We start from the raw sequence: 26,479 nt of genomic DNA, 5'->3' as shown, positions 1-26,479 counted from the left end.
TGATAGCGATTAGCTTGCAAGCTACGCTAGTCTACCGACTTGCCAAGCAAGAAGAACTCCATGCACGTATAGCAACATATAGATACAAAATGAGATATCAGAAAGCAGTTTTTTGAAGGATCAGTTGTTATATTGAATTTTCATATAAATGAAAGACAAAACAACTATATATATCTATTCTTGTGTATGTAAGTGTTTGGCTTCTGCAATCGACTGACACATCTGCATTGTTTCTTAGTGCATGTACAGTATGCATCACATATTAAAAGATTAGGCTGTTGTGTTTTTTTACAGTGTCTTGTGAATCAGTAACCAACACTGATTTCCTGTGTTCTAGCCCTCTTTGCATGTCACTGTGCGGATAAACATATGCTCATTAGATATTCAGCAGCATGCACATATATGACACCGCGCAGCAATGTTTTGTGCCGTTCACAGGCTCAGCCGTGCATGAAATCTACGAAAAACCTGGCGACTGTGTTTGCTTTGTGTGACAGTTTGTGTCGCTGCCTCTGAGCCGTTTTCCCACTGCGAGAGCTTCTCCACTGTACTAAGTGTGTCAACAATACCAGCTGAGAGGCAGCCTTCAGTCCACACACTCCAACTGCAGAGTAATCCTTAAAAGACACACATTGGGAGAGAATAGGGAGGGAGTGGGAAAGAAATAAAGAGCGAGAATGTGGGAAGTGGAAAAATAGAGGTGAAAAGAGCAAGAGATTGAGTGTTGGTGGTGTCGAATTTGACAGAGAGGGAGAGAGGGAGAATAGAGGAAAAAGAGCTGTTGCCAGAGAAAGAGAGATTTCAATGTTTCAAAGGATTTCCCTATCACAGTCTCTGACACATTACATACACAGCTCACTATCGGCCCGACCCTGACAGCTGCACAAATTGGCTGAAAGAGGTTCCCTTTGATCAGGTGTGTGTGTGTGTTGTGTCAGCGAGTGAGAGGAAGGAGAGAGGTTTAAACAGTTGCGCATACCTGGACATCTGAGTCTGTTTTTGTGGTTAAAGAAAGGATTTTTTCTGCTGCAAATCATGGTGGAATGAAATTAATGTGTATAGATAACGCTGACAGTGAGTGTGCGTGAATAAATCTTGCCAGATTGGTTATGTTTGGGTGCGCATATTGCTGTGCCGGCATATGTGCAATGTGTCTTATATAAGGCATGTTTAAGCTTTATTCAGGGTCTTTTTCTCTGTCAGATTTCAGCCTGGGGTCTTTCATTTGTATCTGTCTCTTCCCATCAGACATGTTTGGATGTTATCTTTCAGAGGTGGTTGTGTAAACAAACCCATTGTTAAAAGGCTCATATGGAACAGCCCTCGACACAGTTCAGGCTTTGAAGCAGGGAGGTTTTCATTATCATGATCACAGGCCCCACATGAAAACACATTCGCGCACCTCTCAGTACAAACCGCTCACTGCTGGCCCCTCAGCAGCTCCTCTGGAGGCATTTTGAGTTTGATCCTCTGCTCAGTGTTTCTGTGCTCTGACAAGCAAAAAAGCTGTCCATAAGAAAAATACTGCCTAAGGATATCAAAGTTCATCTTTTGTATCTACCTATCTACCCATATATCTATCTATCCATCCATCCATCCATCCAACATAATGTTACATATTAATTTGTTTTGATTATGTTACTAATTAATGATCAAAGACTAGTGAGTCAACAAATTGACAGAAGCTTTAGTTAGCAACAGTTAGCGGTTAGCATTACTTAAGCTACATCATCAAGAGAATATGTATATTACAAAGAGTAGAGGTAAGGGAGCTGGAGGACACCACAGTTAAAAAGCCAGTACACATGATCTCTATTAGATATGATCAAGTTTCAACAAAATCTAATTAAAGTGGTGCCTTGAAATCTTACTTACTCTACTTGGTAGATTATGTGACACGTGCACCAAAGTTATAGTGCAAGAACAGGCCTTTGTGGCACAAATTGGGACTGAGACACCATCCTCTCTATTACCAGTCAGCATCAAAAATATTTCAAGATAAAATAGTTACATAATGTTACTTTAAGCATGTTACCTAAGCAAACATTTATTCATTTTTCCCATTAGAATTCAGAGAACCAGAGACAATATTTTCGCAGTGAACAGAGTATTGTGATATGGTCTGGAGAAAATACCAGACTGCAAATGTAAGGGATTTAGGAGTCACTTGCAATATAGAGTCATATTTGTCACAGCCATTCAAATGAAGTATTACCCAGCGCAGCCTTTTTTCATCTCTGTACTTTGTCATGTTTTTGCTGGACTATTAGTGTAATGCACTCGCCAGCAAATGACACTACTCCATAGACAGCCTCTCCTTTTACTGCTCCATGTCTGCTGTATGTGTGTGTTGAATCCTGTTAGTGCAGCCTCCCTGAGCTGTCAGTGTGTGTTTGTGTGTGTGTATTTTTGTGTGAAATTGTGTGCCATTTGAGGGAAGTACAGGTAATGGATTAATATCAGAGCTGGTTCAGGCTACACATTGCTGCGCGTTGGCAACCTGTCATTATCACAAACACCGACTCACACACAAACAGGCTCAAACACGCTTACTAGCAATCTCACACACATATGCACACACATCCGCCAAATACAGTATACCTCTAAGAAGACGCTCTCACTATCTCACCTGTTTCTATCCCTTCGCTTCACTTTCTCTCCCTGTCTTTGATCATTTCAAACTGCAGCGGTTGTTGAACTTGCACACAGCACAGCACTGGTCCCACTGTAGGGAACTAGATGTCAGTGGGGAGGTTTTTCTCTGAACATGAATGAGACAAAGTGAGAACGCTGCTGTCATATGAACCATCAGGCTTGTTTACTTCCTCTAAACTTCACCTAATAGTTAGCCTAAGGCAGCGGGCATGTAGGCACGGTTGGGAGTGCACTCTGAACCCTTCATCCAAACACTCATTAATCCCGCTTTGCCCTTTCTCCCTGCCAGAAATGGTCATCTTATTAAGTCAGCAGTGAACTGAGTAATTGGACAGTGGAGGCTGATAGGAAACGTTTGAGTAAGTTGGGGCGATAGACGGCCTGGATTTAAAAAACTGGATAGCCTGGTTTATTCACCCATAACGAGATGTTTGACAGAAACTGCTTAACAGGTCAGTGTGTAGTATTTAGGGGATCTCTTATCAGAAATGGGATATCCTATTTTAACTTGTATTTTCAGTGATGCAGAACCTGAAACTTTTTGGTTTGGTTTTTGTAAACGTAGAGTTAGCCCTTTAGCCCATCTTTGTAGGGAGCAGGTTTATTGCATGGATACTGCTATGTTGCACCACTATGTTTTTACTTTACACTTTTCAGAATTGCAAACCAAACACTAGCTCTCTTTCATGTTTTCATTGTCACTGAAGTCTTGCATCACTATTGTTAAACTGCAGTAATGCTAGTATACCCCTGAATGTCAGTGCTTCTAAATTAGTGTGATGGCATTTGAGCGAGGGTAAGGTCCCTTACCATGGTTTTGCACTCCTGGGTTATTAGCATAGTCTTGTAAGGGGAAGGGTTAACAGAGGGCTTTTTAGCTGGTTACAATCGGCAACTGCAATGCTAGATGCCCCTCAATCCTTCACACTGACCCTTTGAGCAAGTGTGCCTAATGCAGTATTGTAAACTTTAAGAAATATGTTACAATACCTTGAAGTAGAAAGATCACTGGTATCAATACAAATGTGTCCAATTCTGTTTGCATTGGAGAATAAGTTAAAATGTTCAATTTTAAGATTCATTTTTAGACTTAAATACCTGTCAAGATAGCTGATGCAACTTCAAATACACTCACCACTGACAGGACACACGCTCAAAGCCATCTGTCCAGCAACTCTTTGTAAAGCTCTTTATATTTAATAAAGCCGCAAATGGCTTGATACAAATGAAAACTGGAGAAATCTGTGCTAAGATTCAGCACAGCCTGTCAGCGTTATTGATACAAGCACCCAAAGTAACACTCAGTACCATGATCATAATAAACACTACTAATCATCCACGTCCTGCTTCCTTAATGAGATTTGCTTCCTGTTGAATCAAGATATTGGTTTGGGATTTGCCGTAGGAAGTTCAGGAAGATGATGTGACAAGTGGGGAATTATTAAATTGGTGATTATTTTGGCATTGAAATGTGAAAATATACATTGACCTGAAGTGCCTTTTTCCTCCATTTTTTCTCTGTCTCTACAGCAGTCCTATGCTCCTCCCCCGCAGCCCATGGCTCCGCCCAGCCCTGGCACTACAGGAGGAGGAGGTCATGGAGGATGTCATGGAGGTGGGCTAATGGAGCAACTCAGTAAGACCAACCTGTACATCCGAGGCTTGCCTCCTGCCACCACCGACCAGGACCTCATCAAACTCTGCCAGCCGTGAGTTCTAGTCTTTTCTTTCTCTTCAACTTCATGTGACCCTGTCCTGCTCTGCACATGCATCCTTCAGCTCCTTTCGTTCCTGCTCCGTTCACTTCAGCTTGTGGTAATTAGTTGTGCGTGACTCCAACAGCAGTTTATAATGAGTATCAACAGTTTGCTCTTGACCTCTCTGCCCACCCCCCTGTGCTTCCTCAGAGGAAAAAACACAACACAGCTGGGCCTAACCCATCCGCTCTCTTTGGCACTGGGTCATACACACACACACACACACACACACACACACACACACACACACACACACACACACACACACACACAACACACACACACACACACACACACACACACACACACACACACCACACACACACACACACAGAACTGCACATGGACAGACACATGCATCCATTTGCAGAAAATGAAAACCCCTTAATCTTTCAAATGTCTGCTAATGCTTCTGGACATTTCTTGTTAAAAGACATGCACATGTTTTACTGCATGGCCAATCCACTCCTTCTATTAAATGGAAGTAACATTAAATTGGCTGAATAGAAATGTAATTGCATGTAGTTAATGCTACCTAGGGATACCAGTAAAACAGATCTGCATGATTGGTATTGAAGCTGATTAAGGCATATATTTATTATTTATAAATATGTATTATAACCCTGGCAGCAGTGATTGTCATACTCAGTTTGTGCTGTGAATGTCCCACTGCTCCATAAACATTGAGATTGAAAGTTCACCCTGGAAACAGCATGTCACAAAAACACTGTGGTATGACTTTTACAATTGAGTTTGAATAAAACATTTAGGCATAACCTGTGTGCAGATAGATTATTAGTGCAGTTTAAAAACATTGTGCTTAAGTGGATGGATTATATTATTATATTTGAATTTGCTCTAAATGGATTGTTTAAGAATGATGGGGGGGGGGACCTAAATAAGATGAAAATGCCATAGTAAGGTTGGGGAACAAAATAAATGTATGCTCCTTCAATAATCTTGTACAATTTTGAATCGATTCAAAACTTCAAACATTGATTTCCCTAAAATCTCTCAGGAATAAAATAGCAGAAAGCCAGAGGGTACCAATTTACTTTAAGTTTTTATTCTTGAAGTCACCGATAATTGCAAAATACTGACAAATATTCAGTAATAAGTATTCACAGTATTCTGTGCAAGTTGGGCATATGTGTGCTAACGTCTGCCTTTGTGTGTACATTATTGCCAAATTAGATAGAAAGTAAGCTGATACCAAAATATGTAAACCTCTCATTACTAGTCACAGCTCAGAGATCAGTTTTAAGGGTGTGAGGCTGAGCAGGTCAATGCTGAGGACACATTACAACTAACCTGCTGAAATGAACCTAGAATATTCTCCTCACAGCAATATAGCAAATAGTATCTGTGCGTCCTGATAATACAATGGTGAATGGTGTAGGAATCCTGCAGTAACTGTTAGGCACTTCTCATCCTTGGTGTTTAAAGTCGATCCAGCACATTTCATTCCCAATTGTCCCTGTGTGGACAAACAGAGCAGAATGTAATGCAAACAATAAACCAGCTTTTTCCAGAGAGGGTCTTGTTTGCCTCCAGCTATTACCTGATGCTATCAAATGTAATTGGAGAATGATATATAGCTCTAAATATTCTGCTGGTAACGGCTACAAATGGTCTCATCAACATTTATAATTTATGTAATTGATATTGGAAAAAGGTGGATACAATTAAATGTGAAGACTATGACACACACACACACACACACACACACGCACACACACGCACACACACACACACACACACACACACACACACACACACACACACACACACACACACACACACACACACACACACACACCACACACACACACACACACACACACACACACACACACACACACACACACACACGCACACTCCATAACTTGCCCTTCTGCGTGTCAGCTGCAGTTCAAGCCTGTTGTATTTCAGCTTTGCCCTGCAGGCGTTCTGGAGAAACAGGGTGAAAAATGGGGGCCAATAAAAGTTTCATTAGAGGCCCAGTCAGTGTGCCAAGTGGCCAGTAACATTTAGGAAAGGTCAGTTGGGGAGGGGGGGGGGGGGGGTCTTTGTGTTGGCCAGCGGTCTTTGCCTTGACTTTCCAACTCTCCCCGGCTTTCAGAAACCGACTGGATGGCAGTTTCCTGTCACTCACTGACATGACATGCACACAAACGTACACAAACACACACACACACACCGGCATCTCATTCATGCACACAGTTACAATGAATAACAGAAGGACAGTCCCTTAACGCTGACACACACTCATACACACACACTCTTTAAACTCAATGTCATCCTCATACTTATTGTTACCAAGCGTGGCTTTTTTTGCCGCCCACCAGTACCATCCTCTCCCTTCCTATTCTGTCCTCCTCATTCCCTCCCTCCCTCCCTCCCTCCCTCCCTCCCTCCCTCCCTCCCTCCATCCTCTCAGACATACTCGCTCATCTCTCTCTTCTCTCTCGTCTCTCTCTCGACTCTCCTCCTCTCTCTTCTGTCTCTCGTCATCTCTCTCATCCCTCGTCTCATCTCTCCTCTAAGTCACGTCCGTGCGGCCTCCTTCATCTCTCGTCTCTCTCCGGTCGGTCTACTTCCCCATTCCCCTTCCCTCCACCCCCTCAACCCCTGCTGTCCACCTCATCTCTCTGTCTCTTGTTGCCAGTTCTCAGAGGTGTCAGTGAAAAGTGCTGTTGTCACTGACATTTCCAATCACTCCCCCGGTCGCCAAAACTATGGACACACTTTTAACGTCTGGGGACAGAGCAGAACGTGAGCGGAATCTAAAGCGGAGCACAAGGGCAATTTCTCTCTCGCTCACCCGCTTTAACTCACACTTGTTGTCTCTCTCTCTCACCCTAACCACTGATTTATCAGCCCTATCTGTCTATCTATCTATCTATCTATCTATCTATCTATCTATCTATCTATCTATCTATCTATCTATCTATCTATCTGTCTGTCTGTCTGTCTGTCTGTCTGTCTGTCTGTCTGTCTGTCTGTCTGTCTGTCTGTCTGTCTGTCTGTCAATGTGCTCCACTGTTGTGTCTCATCAGATTTGTTAGTTTTTTATCCTTGTTTATTTGTATTAGTATTATTTCTCGGTTTAGTTAATATTGTCAAGTCCGCGTCTGCTAATCCTTTTTGTTGTCTGTCATTTCCTGTTTTACTTTGGTAATCTCCTCTCTCATTTCAGGTAGTTCGACTCCTACCCAATACCATGGCCGTTTCTCAATGTCGAGGAGGCTTGCGTGTTAGCATATATATATGGGCTCAGAACAGTCTCATAATACACACATGCACACAGAAGGATTCACACTTGTATTTCATGATCCACACTTGTGTTTTTCAATGCACACACAAATGTGTTCCGTTTCATATACATGTAAATAAAATCCAAATAATCTCTATAAAGGCCGATCAGTAGAGCTGGGTCTGATCGATATGGACATAAACGCGAGTGAAGTATAACCGGACGAGAGAGAGATCAGATCAGCTGCTGAGTCTGACGGAGACACGCAGCTCTGCATGATCACCTGATGCTCCGCTCTCTGTTTAGAGAGCTGACCGGACAGCGCAAAATGCGTATATGAAGTGTCATTAACGCAAGACATCATACCCTCGTGGGGGCGCGCTCATGTGATTGGCTTAGAATGAAGGAGACATCTGATTGGCTATAGATAGAAAAAATTACAAGTACGAATCGGGTGACCGTCAGGGGAGTCTCAAAAAACCCACACACGAATGCACAGCGATCCGTGCACAGAAAGCGGTTTGTGTTTGCAGGTGCAGAGGTTTTAAACGGAAAACAAATATGTGAGGATCAAAAATACATATGTACAACTTTTTTCTGTATTTGGATTGTATTTACATGTATATGAAACGGAACACATTTGTGTGTGCATTGAAAAACACAAGTGTGGATCCGGAAATACAAGTGTGAATCCTTCTGTGTGCATGTGTGTATTATGAGACTGTTCTGAGCCCATACATATGCTGGGCATTTCAACAGTGATTCGGCGCCACTCGATGACGTAGTATGCTTGAAATAGTGGCTCTGGAGCAGTTTTACTCGACATTGAGAAACGGCCCCTGTGTGTTCACTGACCTGATTACCTGCCCCGCCCTTATTGTTTGCACCTCTAGAGCCCCTTGTGTGTGTATTTAATCTGTGTTTTATCTGTGCCAAGTGCCAGATCGTTTCGAGCCTTGTTATTTGTCAGCCAGTTGATATCTTTTCTAAAGTGAGTTTAAGTTAGTATTTAGTAAAGTCATTTTTTGGAGTCCTTGTTTACCAACAGTGTTTGTAATACCTTGCAAATCACCTTAAGTAAATTCCTTTTTTGAACCATCTTTTGTCTGGAGTCGTGCATTTGGGTCCTATCATTTTCTTGTGTGCACCAGTCGTAACATCCACACTTTGGTGGCATCTGATAGATGTGAAACCTGAACCCTTTAAATATATATACATTCCCTAAAATGTAGTATTTCAAAGATTTGAAAAATAAAACACACTTATTTAACAGTTTTTGGATATGAATGATTTTTTATATAGATATAGTATGTTTTGGACTAAAACACTACGTAATGAAAAAAATGTAAGGTGTCTCATTCTCGTCAACGTGATATCTCAGGAGGTAATTTCTTCAAATTTGACACAAATATAAGGGATAAACTGAAACATTATTGGTGGTCATAGGTCAAGCTTTCCCTGGTCATCATAACTAAATAATTATTATCCTAATTTTGACAATTTACTTCCAAAATTGGATAAAATTGTGAAGTAACCTTGAAAAAACTCAAATATATTTGCTACACTGAACTATAAAAACTGTTGCCTTCTGATGTGATCATACCAGCATGAACGCGTTTCTCATGGTTTAACAGTCATGTCTTTCTTTTGCCAACCAACATTCATGCATAATTTAACTCTAATTGCATTGATAGAAATATTATATTTAGGATTCAAAATGCTACAGCTCTCTGAATATACAAGTCCAGCGATGTGGAGATAAGACTAATTTAAACTCAATTTACCCTCTATTGCAGGGGTGTCAAACTCAATTTCATCGCGGGCCACATCAGCATTAAGGTTGCACTCAAAGGGCCGGTTGTAACTTTAAGACTAAATAAATATACATATATATATATAAATGTTTTATATTACATTATTGCCTTTGCATTGGATTATTATCGGACATGTAGTATACGGACATCGTGCTTCTGTAAAGTGGCATGAAACCGTATAATAAACATATAATATTTTTTGAAAGCTCTTGCGGGCCAAATAGAATGAAGTCGGGGGATGGATTTGGCCCACGGGCCTTGAGTTTGACACCCCTGCTCAATATATTGTATTTTAATACCTTATGATCACTTCACATTTGGGCTTATAATACTTTTTTTTATACTTAATTAAGTATAACGAGACTCCTCTGTAACTACTCAATTACAAACCACCCAAAGGATGCACCACCCTACCACAGTGCCTTGCAGCTACATATTTAAACTTAATTGAAAGCTCTTTTAGAAGATAGCATGTCGAGCTGTCTTCTCAATTCACAGCTCATAGCCTTTCATGGAAACATTCCAAAAACGTTATTTCTTTATAGGGCCCGCACATTTCAAACAACATATGGATAATGAATTGGAAGACTTCTGAAGCACTGCACTCCCTCGGTCTCTCCCTCTGTGCTCGTCTGAGTCTAACTGGCAGAGAAGGGGAAAAATGAGGGAAGTGTTAGAGACAAGACAGCTGCATCGGATCCCCAATTACTGGATACCACACACAGAGACCAACCTGCGTGTATGCTCAAACACACACACACACCCACACCCACACACACACACTCAAACACATACACAGCCTTAGACAGAAAGCACCCAACTTACAAACAAACAGAACATGCACGTGTACATTATGTATACACTCACAGACATCCTGGAGAGATGTAGGAATGATGCAAGTGTTTGTGTGTCGCAACTGTGGTTCAGTAGACATCAAACGGTGAGCATCCATAGGCTGACTGGGCTCCACAAGGAAATGAAAACACAGATCTGACGCTTTGGGGGCCCTCTGAGGACTGTCATTAACACTTCACAAACACACATTAAGCACACAACCAGGGTGCATACAGAAAGTGTCCTGCCTGCCAGAATTTGGCGCACTGACTTTCACATTGATATTCTTCCTTGAATCCTGACAGTCTGGAAAATACTGTCAATTTCAGAGGTCTGTTCTTTTTGCATTGCATATCTTGGAAGGCAAAAAAAACAAATCTAAAGATGAGTTTTGGCAAAGAATCTAAGGACTTTCCATTTGTTGAAAAAGACACCTAGCTTGTCTTGAAAGCTCTTCTCTGGGAAAGTACTGCTGGCTTTGTAGCAGTGCTATGAAGCCAAACGCAATAGAGAGCTACTCCTGGGTGAGTACTTTATGATATAAAAAACAACTTTAAAACAGAAAGTAAATCCTTCAGCAGGGTTGTCTAAAGATGAACAAATATGGTTTTCTCTCTGAATTCCTAAAATACCAGCAGTGTAGGAAAAGTGTAAAATCTTGGGGTATAAACACAGTTGTGCGCACAGGGAATCTGGATTGGGAGTAAAAATGATGTCATACTGATGGAACTGTTAAAGGATGGGAATAACATGGGAATAGACATAGCAGACCTGAAAGTCCCATGTCGTTCTGTTTATACAAACATTTTCATAAATCACAGAAGAAAAAAAGTGAGTTTACGGAACTACAGATGTAGCTGTGGTTTATATCAATTTGTCAAGCATGTTGGAAAGTTGCTCCAGTGTTGCTTCACACAAGTCATGATTTATATCTATTAGAAACAAATGACATACTCAGCCCCTATTAACTTACTGTTTATTTCACAATGGAGAGTAATGGATTAAAAAAAACACTCGTAGCATTACCATTATTGTAGCATTTCTTTGTTAAGTATTTGAGTTGTGTCTCCTGTGTCCCTGCCGTTGGGTCAAGCACAAGTCCATGTTATTTCACGTAACCCCATCTTTTGCTGGAATCAATCATTCCTGTTGGGACTGTTAAACGGAACAGGACATTCTGAACTTTCCCTCTCCTCTGATTCCATGCTCCGCTCTGCTTCCTCACTTCATCATCTGATCTATTATCAATACTTTTTTCCATTTCTTCATCACAGTAGCAGATTGCTGCAGCTGTCTGGATAAAATGTAATTTTACCTCAGAAACAAAGGCCACCATTTTGGATGGTGCAGTGTTGTTGTAATTTGACATTTCCCCAAGGCCATGGTGTCATCCCTCTTTCCTCTCTGTTTCACTCCAGCTAAATATTGTAACTGGAGAATAAACAGGTGGATTTATACATTGACGTCACACATTGATCTCACATGACACACAAGCCAACACAGCAACTTGGAAGCATTGGATATACACACTGTTTGTTTTCCATTTTGTGACAACTGGCAACATCTTTTTTTCAAGATTACTAATGTGTCAGGCCAGGTTCCTCTCTCTTTTTGTCTTTCTCACTCTCTCTTTGCACTAACCGTCTGGAAATGTTTCACTTTTCTGCCGGGAAAAACAACCTGCCAAAACACTGATGGTGTATGAGATCTTTTTCATGCATTCATACTCACTCACCGCAGTCACCGGGCACATTCACTCACTCACACACACACACACACACACACACACACACACACACACACACCACACACACACACACCACACACACACACACACACACACACACACACACACACACACACACACACACACACACACACACACACACACACACACACACACACACACACATGAAGTTTGCATCACACCGAGGCAGAAGTCAACAAAGAGCTGGGTATTGCCAGATGGTGTGTGTAATGTGTGTGATTACCGCCTTAGTGTTTTTGATCTGATGCGTTGCCTCGCGTGTGCGTCCACATGTGTGTGTGTCTTTGCGTATGTGTGTGGGCGGTAAGACCTGCCTTGTTTTTTCAGTGTTTTTCTTCTTCTGCAACAGTTGAATTACTCCCCAATCTGCAGGGCAAATACTTTGTTTAACCCCAGCCATGACTTTGCAAGAATAAAACCAAAGCAAGGTTTTGATTTTAGGCTTTCAGAATGATTGAAAAATATCTCAAATTGCAGGAAAATGTGTTAAAATGTAACGTTGTTTTCTGACACAATCAGCATTGGTTTTCCCTCTAACAATTTTAAGATCATAAGGCGCTCAGCTGACGCGTTATGTGTGATAACAGTCTTTAAAAGCCTTTTGTCTGTCTTTATTTCCAAAGCCTCCCGTCCCAATAGAGTTTGATGTGAAGCTGGCAGGCGAGCGAGTCTCTGTTCTCTTCTTCTCCCTGACAGTCTCTCCTGATGGTGACAACTAAATGATCTCTTCTTTATTAAACACCTCTTACTATCTCCCTATCGCTCCCTGACTACCTTCGCTTCCTCCTTGCCTTCAGTGTCTCTTTTTATCTTTTGACTGACTGCTCTCCCTCTCCTCATCTATTTCTCATTCCTCCGAGTCTCTCTCTCCCCCCCTCCCCTCATTTTATTCATCCTCTCGGCAAGTAACCTCCCCTACTGCATCTTCTCCTGATTTCTCTTTGACTGGTTGTTCTCTCTTTTTCTCTAAAAGGGATTAGGAAATACGCTTCCATCCCTCACCTGACTCCGGTCCGCTAGCCAGTCAGCCAGCTTGTCAGTCTGTCAATCTGTCTCTCGGCCAGCCAGTCAGTCATTGTGCAGCAGTGTAAAAACATTAATTAAAGAGTCTCATCCACAGAGCTATGCAGTGATCCAGGCTGATCTCAGCAAACCAAGCATTCCATCTCAGACTCCCCCCCCCCCCTTTTCTCTCTGTCTCTTTTTTCCTCTCTACCTTCTCAGTTTTTTCTCCCCTCTCTTTCCAGGAAGACTGAAAGACTGGGCTGATAAGAAACATTATTAACTTCTCTCTGGGAACACAGAGCTGGAGAATGGAAGTGGGATGGAAGGGGATTAAGGGAAGAAGACAACGAGAGAGGCAGAGGTGTCAAACTTAAGAAGCAGAGGAAGGTAGTGGAACGGACAGACGTTAGAGTTGACAGAGCAGATTGAGAGGAATGGAGGTTGTATGTCTCTCTCCTATAGGCCCTCCAGGCAGGGTTGGCTGCCTCACATATGTCTTGTTATACTCATCATTTATGAGACGTTGCTGTCTGTGTTCTGAGGGCTTTGGGGGGATTTGAAATAGAGAAGGACTGAATGGATAGATGGAAGCATAGATAAAAAAAAATGTAACTGTGATAAAGTGGAGTCTCTTGCAGACCGTCTGAGAAATAGTTTTTTTATTTTATTTTATTTGATCCTCTTGGATTCAAAGTAAAAAAAAAAAGTAATCTCTCAGAGGAGGTAGCCTTTCTTGAATTTAGAAACTACTGTGTTCTACTTTTGCATAGTGGTGCTTTTGGCTAAATTATATGGCAAGCTTGGCAACACACACAATGCACACACTCTGATGTAGAGCAAGAATATTCCCACATGTCGTGTCTTGGTTTGGAATGTAAGCATGCTAACATGTTATAACAAGCACTTAAAACAAAACCAATCTGAGGCAGATGGGAATGTTAATAATTCTGCAGAAGTTTGGTCAAAAAAGTGCAACATTTGAATGCTGCAAAGCTTCTATTTTTTGCATGTCAATTCCTTTTGCTTCGACGTTCAGTCCTCAGTCTGGATGACAAGTTAACATGATTCTCTTTCCTCCTGTGGTGAAAATGATGTCTCTGCTAAAGTTAATGTCAATTCATCCAATACTTGTCAAGGCACTTCACTCAAATTCGCAAAATGTGAACCTCATGGTGGCGCTAGGTAAAAAGACAGGCGATAAAGATTCGTCCTCTGGGGACCATGGATGGCTGTATAACAGAATCATTGCAATCAAGTTTTTCTGGACCCAATTAGTGGATGAATAAATGAAAATAGGTCAGACTGAGATTTCATACAAAACTCACCCATTTATTTAACGAGATGTTAAAAATAGCAAAACTTTTACAACAACTAATCAGAATATGTCATTGTTGTTTTTACAGATATGGTAAGATTGTATCAACGAAGGCCATCCTGGACAAGAACACCAATCAATGCAAAGGTGAGTGATTGTATTGCCCTGATTCATTTTGGCTAACTCAAGCCTTTCGAAGTTACCGTACACATTTGTATTCTGATCACCAGCGCAGATTCTAATATGAGATTTGAGTCTGGAAAACCAAAAATCAGTTTTAAATAAATGTTAACATGTGAACTTACCAGTAGACCCATTGGTGCATCCTGGGGAGTGGTTTTTATGGTATTACTCCCTTTTTCTTATAATTGTTGGCATCCCCAATTAATCAATGCCCATAGGCTTTTACACTGGGCTTAAATGTTTCAACACAGCAAGTGTGACATCAAATACAAAGTTAGTTGTTTTATAATACCTTGTACTGTTGAACAAAGTCAGTACTGTATGTGTCTAGCTATGTGGAAAGGCTGTGTGTTGCATTGTATACACACACCGGTATTGACTGCCATAATAACCCTGTGATCCTGTAATCTACTGTATCTGAGAGTATCTGCTGTATCTTGATTTTGTTTAACTTCTCTATGATGATGATTTCAGGATTGCACCCTAATGATACTCAGAGTTAAACAGCTTTTGAAATCAAGATGTTAGCATTGTTGTCATCGGCCAAATCAAAACCGAGAACAGCACACAATATGTTTCAAATGGTCTCTGTGGTGAAAGGGGCTCACTCGAGTGTCTTCCGATGAGGGTCTGCTTGATTGTTGGAGTGGTCTGAACAAAGCACTAATCAATATGATTGTAGTCGTCTGTTTTTGAAGAGGCACACAAGAGCATGTGTTCAGCATGATTGCTGCTCCTCTGCCGGGGCTGTACTCAAAGGTACGCTGACAGGGGTTTAGGACAACAGCACACAATCAGAGCATCAGCTTCAATAGCACGAGTGAAGGGATACCCAGTCAGATGATAGCGAAGGAAAATATGTTAATGCTATTCAAGACTTCATCTGCTCTGATTACCGAAGATAAACTATTTTTTTTGTCAATTATTGCCGTCCTGCCTATCTCAACAAACTTTATGAACTCTTCTTCTGAGAAATCTTTCACTTTAGTTGTATACATCTTAAAAACTTGATGATTCCATCACCTGCTTTGGCATTAAATGATCAAATATCCTCTGAAAGCGTATTGAAATGCCTAACATCATTACATCACAGGGGGAAGGGAGAATATTCTATAAACCCAGTGATAATTATCAGTTTTCTTCCACTTTCTCAACTCATTAATTCTTTTCACTGCTGTTACTTAAAATGGAGTTTAAAAACCTGAATCAATACAACCTCAGTGGTCCAGCTCATGAATATTATGTTTGCCAATTATGGCTTCACGCTTCTTTGTTTGAGTATGATTTACCAATGCAAATGATCTGTTTTACCTCAAGAGCACATTGCAATTGCTAAGGCCATGTGGTGCTTATAAAATAAACCAAAACCAACCTTCATCTGCATGCTTTAAAGTGATTATATTCTATGTTTTTCTATTGTAAACAAATCATGGAGAGAATATCCTGGTTGTGCCTGTGTAGATCTATAGTGATATGGGTAACATTTGCTAAAGACCTACAGTGTCCCTTTATATAAGAGAAATACAATCTTAAATCTCTGTGTTTTTTCTGTCAAAGCAGTGAACCTGTGTTTGTGACAGTGTGTGTTTGAAAGTGAATAGGGGTATCCTTGGCACCGGTTCTGGCACTATACTCTGGATATACTCCAGACAAGGCCTTATAAATATTTAACACATGCAAACTGATACATGTAGCTGTAAATGTATGCTTATTATTTAATGCACAGAATGCTTAGAATGCAGCATCTGCAGTTGAAGCAGCATAGGCGATTTTAGGTCGTGGCCCTCATCAGCCATTTGACTGCTTGTGATGTCGACTTCATACATCTCTCAGCCAGTTGTTAACTCACAATAAAGGAGTTTCATTATCAGGCGGCCATTAGAATGCCTTACAACCGGATAAGTGTTGGTTTGATTGCAGAGGCATTCAGTGGGGACAAGATAAGTGCTTAGCGTGACTAAGAGAGTACAAATTGGCACAGAGAGTTCTCAGGGAAAGGGAGGGGTGGCTGGGAGGATGGAGGGTGGGGGTAAAAATAACCCGGGGCTGACAGAAAAGGAAGGGGGTCCCGTTGAAACTGATGATTTAGCACACAGCCTCTGCTTTTCAGGAAGATTCTGCAGCGGAAGAAAGGTAGAGAGTGAGAGAGACAAGGAGACAGGTAGATGAATGAAGTCTTCTTCCTCTGCAGTCTGCAGGGATAGTGTTCGATCTGTTTGTGCACAGCTGTTGTCATGTGAGGCTCATGATCCCAGTTTCTCTGAAGGTCTTATTTCATCTAAATGGTGTGGGGTGCTGAGATGTAATGATTCAAACACTTTGAAAACCCCCTCAAGCCCTTTCCCTGAAAAGTTTGTCTCTGGAATCATACTGTGTGTAAATATATCCAAAAAGATGTTGTTAATGCTAGCCCTAAAAACAACCCTATCCTAAGAATAATCTTTTCATAATGCCTTGTCATTTCAGTGAACAAAGAAAGCAAATCCTCTGCTTTGTTCTCTGAAATAAAATAAAGGTTTTCTTTTGTAAAATCCTCAGCTTTGTAGCGGGCTCAATGTTAAACACACTGACAGTTTTCTAGTTAGCAGCGTGGGAGCTGGAGGGGAGGGAGAGGGCACAGAGCACAGGATGGAGGAAGGAAGGGAGAGGAAACCACTTTAGATTGTAAAGGATTTCCATTTCCCAAAGACAAGCGCCCTCCCTCTCACCGACTCCACGTCTCCCGCCTTTTCTCAGCCCTACTCCCCCCCGTCCTGTTTTTTCTACTTTCAATTTTTTTTTCATTCTGCCTGCCACTCTCTCAACCCCCCCCCCCCAACTCATTGCGTCCCTCCACTCCTCCCTTTTTCCGTCTCTCTCGTTTTCCCTGTGTACTCGGTTAGCCCATTCTAATGGCCCAAGGCCAGGAACTCTGGGAGCTCAGGAGATTAAATGGGAGGTGTGTGTGTGTGTGTGTGTGCGCGTGTGTGTGTGTAATTGTGTTTATCTGTGCATCCATCTGTGTCTATGAGCGCATATGAGTGTGTATTCACATGGGAGTGTGCTTCGTAATAAAACGTTTTTATTTTTTTCTCCTTTCACGAGCAGAATATTTGTCGGGCCTGACTGAGCAATATGAATTGTCATCACTGTGTCATCATAAGGCCACAGATGGGTGGGTCAATGCATGAATGACAAGGATTATATTATTCAGATAAATTATTTTCATTTTTGTTCTTGAAATCTGCTTATCATCGTGACAATAACAGCCATCACTTAACATCCACGTGAGAGCAGTACACTTTAGCGTACAGGTCATTATGTAAATGTTCAATTAAAAGGAAGCGTGGCGACATGATTGGGGGAACTGTCAATCAGCTTGGTAGGCAGGCATCTGCTCACAGACTCAACAAGCTTGCACTCAGTTGAAGTGTCCTTGAGCAACACAATGAATCCCTTCCAGCTCCTGGGGTGTGTTCTGTCCCTGATACTTGACCTTTGACCTTTCCGGAGGGAGGGGCACATCAGTTTCAGAGAACACAGATTGCGCCTTGAGTGATGAATACAGTCCAGCGAATGGCACATTTTAAGGCTGATATTCTATCGTAACAAATTTGTCAATGAGATGAGAAATAAAATGTCTGTATCATGCACGTCTCTTGAATGCTGAATGGTGTATGGCTAAAGGTGTTTTCTGCCCAAGCTGTCACTCAGACAGGACTCAGACAGTATGTGCCAAATATAGATAACATGCCAGCAGCTACAGAAACTCAATATTTCGTTTTTTAGAAGATATCATGAACAGTGCACCTGAGACAATGACTCTGGTACTGTAATACTACATACACATTTAAAATAAGCTCCACAGTTGATCGGTAAATCATTGTAAACAGAGAAGCTCTATGAGGTTGCCTTTGGTTACATTGCAGATTAAAGTCTCAAGCCTTTAATGGCCTTAAACCTGCACATTCGATTACAAGTAAGTGCTCTGTTCCAACTCTGAAGAATAGACTTAACCATATGTTATCCTCCATTGGTGATTGTGAATATTACAAGCACTGAGTTCAACTTCCATGACATAAACTGCCTTAATGTTGGGCAAATATTCAAATAAAAAAAATGGTTATACTGTAAATGACATGTTTGTAGCCTCGTTATTTAGTCTCAGTTCAAATCTATCTACCTCAAATAACTGAGCATTGGTTAACTCACGCAGAGTAAAACGGCATGGTGTATGCAGACCTGCTGTTTCATAGAACCCTCTGCTGCTCTCATAAAACGCAAATATAATAATGCATAATGAATGTCATGCTTACATATTAAAAAGGAGGAAATGGAAGTGGTTGAATAAAATAACAAATGAATTGCTCTAATTTGAACAATGACAAGGTGCTGTCCAGGATTGTTATGCTCTCGTCAACTCTGATTTGTTTTACATAGAGGCTTATGCATCTCAGTGATGAATAGAAACGTTACTTATGTGAAATGATATGTTGAGCTCTTGTAAAGGTGTGTGACATACGTGAGTTGTTTGGCTGGCAAACAGAAAACCAATAGAGCTTTTTGTTTTCTTTAAGTGTATTCCACCAAACTAGGATTGCATTTCTACGTACAGCATTGTAATACTCTTGATGGACGGTTTAAAAAAATAAAGCATCAAAATAAAACCATAAATATTGTCTGTTTCTATTCCAATAAGTCATATATTGCTTCCCACATTACCCACAATTCAATTAATAAACCAACGATTTGAACAAATATCAAGGTTAACAATTCAAAAGTGGTAAGATGATCTTAAGCGGCTAGCCTCAAGCAGAGATGAGTGGTGTGCTACAGTGATCTGTGCAGCTCTCCTCTTTCTACCTCTATCTACATGAGTTTTCTTTTCATTTTCACACTTATCTTAAAAATCTGAGCAAGAGCGACATCACTTGAGGCCTTTTTAGATTTCAAAGCTACCTTTGGAGCCACACAACTTTTGTTTTAGTCAGGCCGTGACCAGTTCAAGACCTACAGTATGAACAGACTTTGATGTATTCAATATTTGAATTCCGCTTTAAAAAAGGAGCTTTCTATTCCAACAACCATGTGTGCTGCCGTCAACCAAGGTTTTGGACCAGTGGTAATTAAATGATCCATTGTGAACTGTGTATTGTTAAATAAACCATAGACTGTCCAGCCACAGTTTCAGTGTGACATTTGAGAAATGGAACTGATTACATTTTCTGGAAATAAAAAGGAGCATCTAGCCCGGCCAGTGATGGATGCTGTGTGTTTGTGCTCAATTAGTTTGACTGTTTTGGTATGGCTTCAATTAGATGCATATAGATTCAAAATGTCTACTGCATACTTTATCACAGTTGTACATGTGTGCACATTAAATGTGTATGTGTGTATTCCTATTTTGGCTAAATTATGGGTTTCTCATTAGCAACATAAATATTTGGGCGTGCGGTACATATCTTGCTGTGAAAGCAGCTTGCTGCCTTTGAACAATAAAAAATCATCTGCTTATCAGCTAAACAGAACAGGCTCCAGATTCTGCAAGACGGGCAGACAAGAACAGATGTTAGGAGTGAAGTTTGTGCATGTGTGTGTGTGTGTGTGTGTGTGTGTGTGTGTGTGTGTGTGTGTGTGTGTGTGTGTGTGTGTGTGTGTGTGTGTGTGTGTGTGTGTGTGTGTGTGTGTGTGTGTGTGTGTGTGTGAGAGAGGGGAAAAATAAATTGTATTGCCTCATTCTTAACATGTTTATATTTAAGATTGTAATGAGGCTTTTGAATTGTGGATCATGTAATTGTGTTAACAACAGGCAATACACTCAAAACTACAGCTGGAGTTTCAAAGCTGCTGTGCTCTGAATATGTCTCTTTCTGGCTCAATGCATGTGTGTCTATACGGCTTATTTTAATAGTCTCTAACACAAACCCAGAGTCAAAAGCATTCCTATACTAACAGTCTGTTGGTTTTGCTCAGCTATACCAAACACACCTGCAGGCAAACTGCCATTCAAAATGCAGACAGACTTCGTCTCTTTTGCTTCTTTCTGTCTTTTTGACATTTTTTCAAGACCTAGGGACGCGAGCCAGTAAAACAGGGCGTATTTCTGAAAGTACAGATTGATGTGTGTGTGTTCGGACCTTTTGTCCTTCAGTGCTTCCTGCAGGGCCCAGACCCAGATCCCCAGAGCGTCAGCTATTTGACAGCTTCAAAAGCAAACTTGCACGCACTCACGCACGACACACTCACACTCACTCACTCACTCACTCACTCACTCACTCACTCACTCACTCACTCACTCACTCACTCACTCACTCACTCACTCACTCACTCACTCACTCACTCACTCACTCACTCACTCACTCACTCACTCACACACACACACACACACACACACACACACACACACACACACACACACACACACACACACACACACACACACACACACACACACACACACACACACACACGCACAAAACACACACACACAAACACACATGCACAAACACACACACACACACGCACACAATGACGCAGACCACATTGCAATACAATCGTATAAAGCTCATACTCTTTGTGTCTTATTTCTTGAAACATGAGTCTGAATCACTTTAATGACTGCATTAAATGTAGAGAATTGTTCTTGATGTCACTTGTATTGGCCTCTACTGTAGGAACCCCATAAGTACTGACAGATGTAATGAAGCACAGGGAGGAAACAAGCTCATTGCAGTGGGAGATTAAATGTAGATTTCACATGTATAGGAAAGGATTATCCCAGCATCGCGTCCCTACACACATCATAGCATAGGGAATGAATGATGAGCTGCATGCATTAGTGCAATGAAACACATTAGAGCCATTACCAAAACATCAACATGGTTTCATTAAAAAGAGCCAAAGTACACAAAAAGTTGTGCAGAGATTTCTTGGATCATAAAAAGAGATAGCTAGAGTTACTGTTATGACACCAATTCTGCTGATGTTCTGTGCTAAAACACATTTGATGGGAGGAACTAGCAGCTTTCATTAAATACGTGACCTGACTTGATTTGGACTCATTTACGGGATTTATGCAGCACTGAAAACCAAACAGTTATTCAGAACATTAGCCGATATTCTTTATTGTTTTTTTTCTCCTCCTCCTCCTCCTTCTCATCATCATCCTCTTCTGTGTTGTCCCTGTGTGTGTACAGGCTATGGATTTGTGGACTTTGACAGCCCTGCAGCAGCCCAGAAGGCTGTGGCCTCACTCAAAGCCAGCGGAGTCCAGGCACAGATGGCCAAGGTAAGCTTCATCCTCCACTGTCTGGTTTGCTTTACGTGTTGTTATTGAGGTGTTTTGCTTCCTTGTGCTGATATTCTCCAGATACACATAATCAGTGTCTGTGAAGCCTGAAGAAACCCAAGGGTGCTGAGGTTATTTGTGGTGTTAATAATACTTGGGACACCAGTGTTGATTATCATAACAAAGATATCACTGGATGGTCTCTAACGGCCCCTACACACGGTGGCGTGCCCATTCACTTTGAACGGGGTGACGTCACGCTTCACCGAACTGCATTGTGGGAGCAAAGCGTAGCGTTGCTCGCTTCAAAAGTAGAGCAATGTTCTACTTTTGAAGCTTCGACGGAAGCGTCAGCCAATCGAATCATATGCCAGTACAAGCTCTAGCCAATCAAACCGCTGCTTGTGTGTCCGGGGCGGGAGATTCATGTGATTGGTTGTTGGTTCGAGCGTCAGACATGCCCGCCGGCAAGCTTCAACGCACGCCGCCGTGTGGACGGGCCGTAACTATCAGCATTGATTCATGGGAGACATAGATGCAGCTTTAATTCAGTCATGATGGAATTACTGAGTTCATATAGAGATATTGTAAACCGCTATGGTCATGCTCAAACTGTTGATTTAATCCCAAAACAGATGGGAAAAAGTATGGAGCAGATTATCTTCGGAAGTTATCAACGCATTATTAAATCATCCCTTTATTAGTTGGGATCATATTTGTATGTGTCATAAACACATGTGTAACAATTTGGTTAGGTTTGGAAAAATGTTATGTTTTGGGGTAAAATAGGTAAGTAAGTAACATACATAGGTTAAGTATTCAATGTACATTTCATCAGTTAAGCATGTTTTGTATTGTACGTCTTGACTTTTTGTTAAACACGGGAAAAAACAGAGATCCCCTCTGTGAAAGTTCTGTATTTTTTTTAATTGATGTGTTTTTTTGAGCCACCTATCCACTCTGTCCTCTTGCCTGCACAGACATGACTTCCTCATTTGCTCTCGTCATAATTACTACGCCATCCTAATCATATTGAACCCCCTTGCTTTTATCGAGTTTACCAATGGACTACAATGGCCTCAGTAAGAAGGGAGGGCATGGCGAAACCAACTCAAATCTATTTTCCCAATGACAATTTATATTGACCATTCAATTGACTAGTTATGTTTAATTTGTGTTTGTATTTATAGTTGAAGGTGTGTGTGTAAATGCTAGAACAAGGCTGTGCCAGAACATGTGGGCCAGACCAGCACAATCCCATTATCCTTCAATGGGTTTTGAGAGAAAGCACTGAATATCCTGCCTTGCTTTCCGATTCATTAAAGTTCCATTGCTGCATACTTCCTTTTATATATGAGAGAAGAGTGCAATTAAAATGGGCCAGTCTTCAGGCACCAGGAACATCCCATTGAATTAAACAGCAGCAAGACTCTGAGCCACCTTTGCCTTGCTCTTCTATTAAACCTCTTTTCATTAGACTTCCATCTCTTATTTTGTGTCTAACGGCTTGAGGGGGCATTTGAAATAGCTGTGTTGATGTGTTTAGCTGTTATTAAAGAGAGGAGAACCCTCGACTCCTTGGAGATTGAGTTTTCCGGAGGGAAGGAATTGAGGGCAAGGAGTCAATTCCAAATGAAATTACACTGACTTCTTACTGTTTCATGAACTAATAATGCTGCAAGACGCTGATGTCCCTGCTAACTTTCCTGAATCAGGGTGATATGAGAAAGTCTCAAGAATATACTGTTGGGTTTCCAGCCTCTCACATTGTGTAAGATGAGCAGTTTAATTGGGGTTTGTCTTGGTATTAAGACATTCAGTACCAATTAGACTGCCATGCTATTTCCCAAATCCTTCTCAGAGTACGCTGAGGTTTGCTAGGTTAGCTGGGGGTGAAACTTTTGTTTGTTCTAATCGGCTAGATAATTATAATTGTTTCCACTAAAGACAGCATCGAGGTGGCAGTAGGAAGAGACAAAAAAAGCTTTTCTGAAAGAAAGATGTACAATGGAGTACATTTTGCATCCCGGTAGGGGGGTTATATTCCGTGGAAAAACACAGAATTCATGAGGTTCAAATCAACGAAAAAACAAGACTTGAATAAAAACTGTTCTTTGCCAAGTTTTATCTCGCAAATGTATGACTTTATAATCTTAGAGAATATTTTAAAGTGTTTTCGACGTAAATGTGTGGGTTTTCATTGCTTCATGATACCCACCGTTATTTTTGACTACCTCAAAAGGCACAAAAAAAAGACCCAAAAATTATAACATTTGTTTTGCCCAATTACAGATTATAGATGTGGTGTATTTTCAGCATATACAAATAGAAAGGTTAAAGGTTATGTGCTACAGCTTCATAGCCTTGTAAACTGTTGTTTTACGGAAAACTAAAGGCTGTTTGGTGTGAATGCATACAAATTGTAGTTTTGGATTTAATTGAATTAATTAAATATTATCGGATAACTATGGTAGAGTTCTTTACAAGAGTGACTGAATCCTTAATCTTATGCATGGTGCACTCACGACTAGCAATAGGATCAGCACAAACACATTTACAAATAGTTTATAATAAAGCTCTGTATTGTCTTTTGGAAATATAATCAGTTCTCACACCCTTAATCTGAACCTTATAACATAACCAAAGGAGGTAGAAATGTTATACATGGAGCTTATTAGATTTCCACAATATCTTCACTTTTCTACCATCACACTTAAAGAAGTCAATATCATCACTTATGAAACACATTTTATTAAGAGTATGGGGATTCAAGAGATGGGTTAAATTAGAGTGACAAATAGGTGTAATAAGAGTTGGAATCAGTGTTTGAGTGGAAAGCGTGTTAACACAGTCATTAAATGTTTTAGATACTGAGGTTACATAAATAAAACTGAGGTGCTGTACAGATATTAATATTTAACCAAAACATGTGGTCTGTGTTTACAGAACTACAAGCATGATAAGTACATTTGGGATAATCAGTGGTGTGGGCGTTGGACGCGGGGGTACGCCGTACCCCCACTTATTTAAAGGATGATTTATTTTTTAATAGTCTAATACATCTAAAATCAATTACAATAAAAAACGTAGCTCAAGCATTTATGCAACTTGATTTGAACCGTGTGTGTGTGTGTGTGTGTGTGTGTGTGTGTGTGTGTGTGTGTGTGTGTGTGTGTGTGTGTGTGTGTGTGTGTGTGTGTGTGTGTGTGTGTGTGTGTGTAGGGTGACAAGGTGTCCCGCACTGTGCGGGACTGCACACACAGCATTTGTATTATTTGTCCCGCGTCCCACAAATTGAGACTATGTCCCGCATTTGAGTGATAGTCGTGCAGAGAGGCCGGATCGGTTCGCTGACAGCCGGCACCGCCCTTTATTATTATATTGTCTAAACGGCATCATGTAAGTTGCGCTGACAGGCGACACAGAGGTCCCCCCCCCCCCGTTGGCAGTTCAGGAGCGCGTCCATATATGTCTCCCGTCCACCCACCACCCGTCCACCCCCGCCCCGTCCACCCAGTAAAAAAATCCCCACCACACCACTGGGGGTAATCATTTAGGCTTCAAAGGAAGTGAATATTCCAATAATCATTGAGCAATAGTTAAACTGGGAGCAAAAGGTAGTTGCTGGGTCACCGCTTCAGCTTAAAATCGAGGTAATTTGGATTAAACCAGGAAGTTTGATACTCTGCTGCATCGGATGGAGAGCCGACACCAGACATGTTTGAAACTTCCCTCAGGAACTACGAAATAGTGCAGAAGTAGCGTAAATGTTTGTATGATGCAATGCAGTTAAAGGCAACCGGCAAGTCTCCAGAGCTATACCTTTAGGCTTTAGTTGAACTTGCTTCCTCATTTCCTAGACTAGAGCTTGGGCTTTAATGGCACATGAGGGAAAGTATTGTTTTACAGAGGTACCATTAGCCACATAGGGTTGTTCGTGCCCTGAGAGGAGTGATTATGTGTAAGGTTTGATAATGAAAAGTCCCTCCTGCAGGTATTGTACATTGTGCATAAGCAGATTCAGCAACCACATCAATGTTCATACACCGTACAAAAAGTAATAGACGGGCAGCGTCACAGCCAAACAATCACTGTCCTGCTGGGTTTACCTTTTAAAAAGTTTCTAAAATAGCAATAGGAGAGTGTCAGAGGTCTGCAAATTCAACTGCCAATCTCAAATGAATCATATAGGCAACTTCCTGACACTACCCGTGAATTAATGATAGCACAGTTAAAGGGGATTAGACTGTCGGTGTATATATAATTGTATCCACTGTGAGAAACCTGTATCCAATAAACCCTGCAGCTTGCTCTGACATCTTCTTTGTGATAGGTGCATGTTTTGGTTGTGAAATAAACTAGACAAGAGGAAAAATACAGCAAGCCGAGCTGTGAAGAGGGAAGAAACTGTGTGTATGTGTGTGTCCCACACTCACTTCCTCAGTTTTCTTAGTAATTACTGTTGACCTGAAAGATGATTGCTGCTTCAGCTGTACTCCCCCTGTCTCTCGCCTGCTCACTCACAGTTAGTTCTGTCTGCCTGCCTCATTCTCACTTTCTGTCACTGTATCCGCACACTGAATCGCACACTTTAACTTAGTGTTAAAATTCATCCTCACACCTAA

General features: G+C 41.2%; 1 protein-coding gene across 8 annotated transcripts in view; it reads left to right on the top strand.

The window, feature by feature from the left end:
- The window catches only part of LOC117537445 (RNA-binding motif, single-stranded-interacting protein 3-like), a 141,132-nt gene that overhangs the window by 43,668 nt on the left and 70,985 nt on the right, over positions 1 to 26,479 (top strand). For all 8 annotated transcript variants that reach the window (XM_034202664.1, XM_034202667.1, XM_034202663.1 and 5 more), the window contains exons 2-4: positions 4,186 to 4,364; positions 14,493 to 14,551; positions 21,763 to 21,854. In XM_034202664.1, the coding sequence (XP_034058555.1) occupies positions 4,213 to 4,364; positions 14,493 to 14,551; positions 21,763 to 21,854 (303 nt within the window). In that variant the 5' untranslated portion in view covers positions 4,186 to 4,212. The remainder of the gene's footprint in view (positions 1 to 4,185; positions 4,365 to 14,492; positions 14,552 to 21,762; positions 21,855 to 26,479) is intronic.

This window comes from Gymnodraco acuticeps, unplaced genomic scaffold, assembly GCF_902827175.1.
Source record: "Gymnodraco acuticeps unplaced genomic scaffold, fGymAcu1.1, whole genome shotgun sequence".
Lineage (NCBI taxonomy): Eukaryota > Metazoa > Chordata > Actinopteri > Perciformes > Bathydraconidae > Gymnodraco > Gymnodraco acuticeps.
The sequence above is the reverse complement of the archived record's forward strand: the minus strand, read 5'-3'. Positions and strand labels throughout refer to the sequence as shown.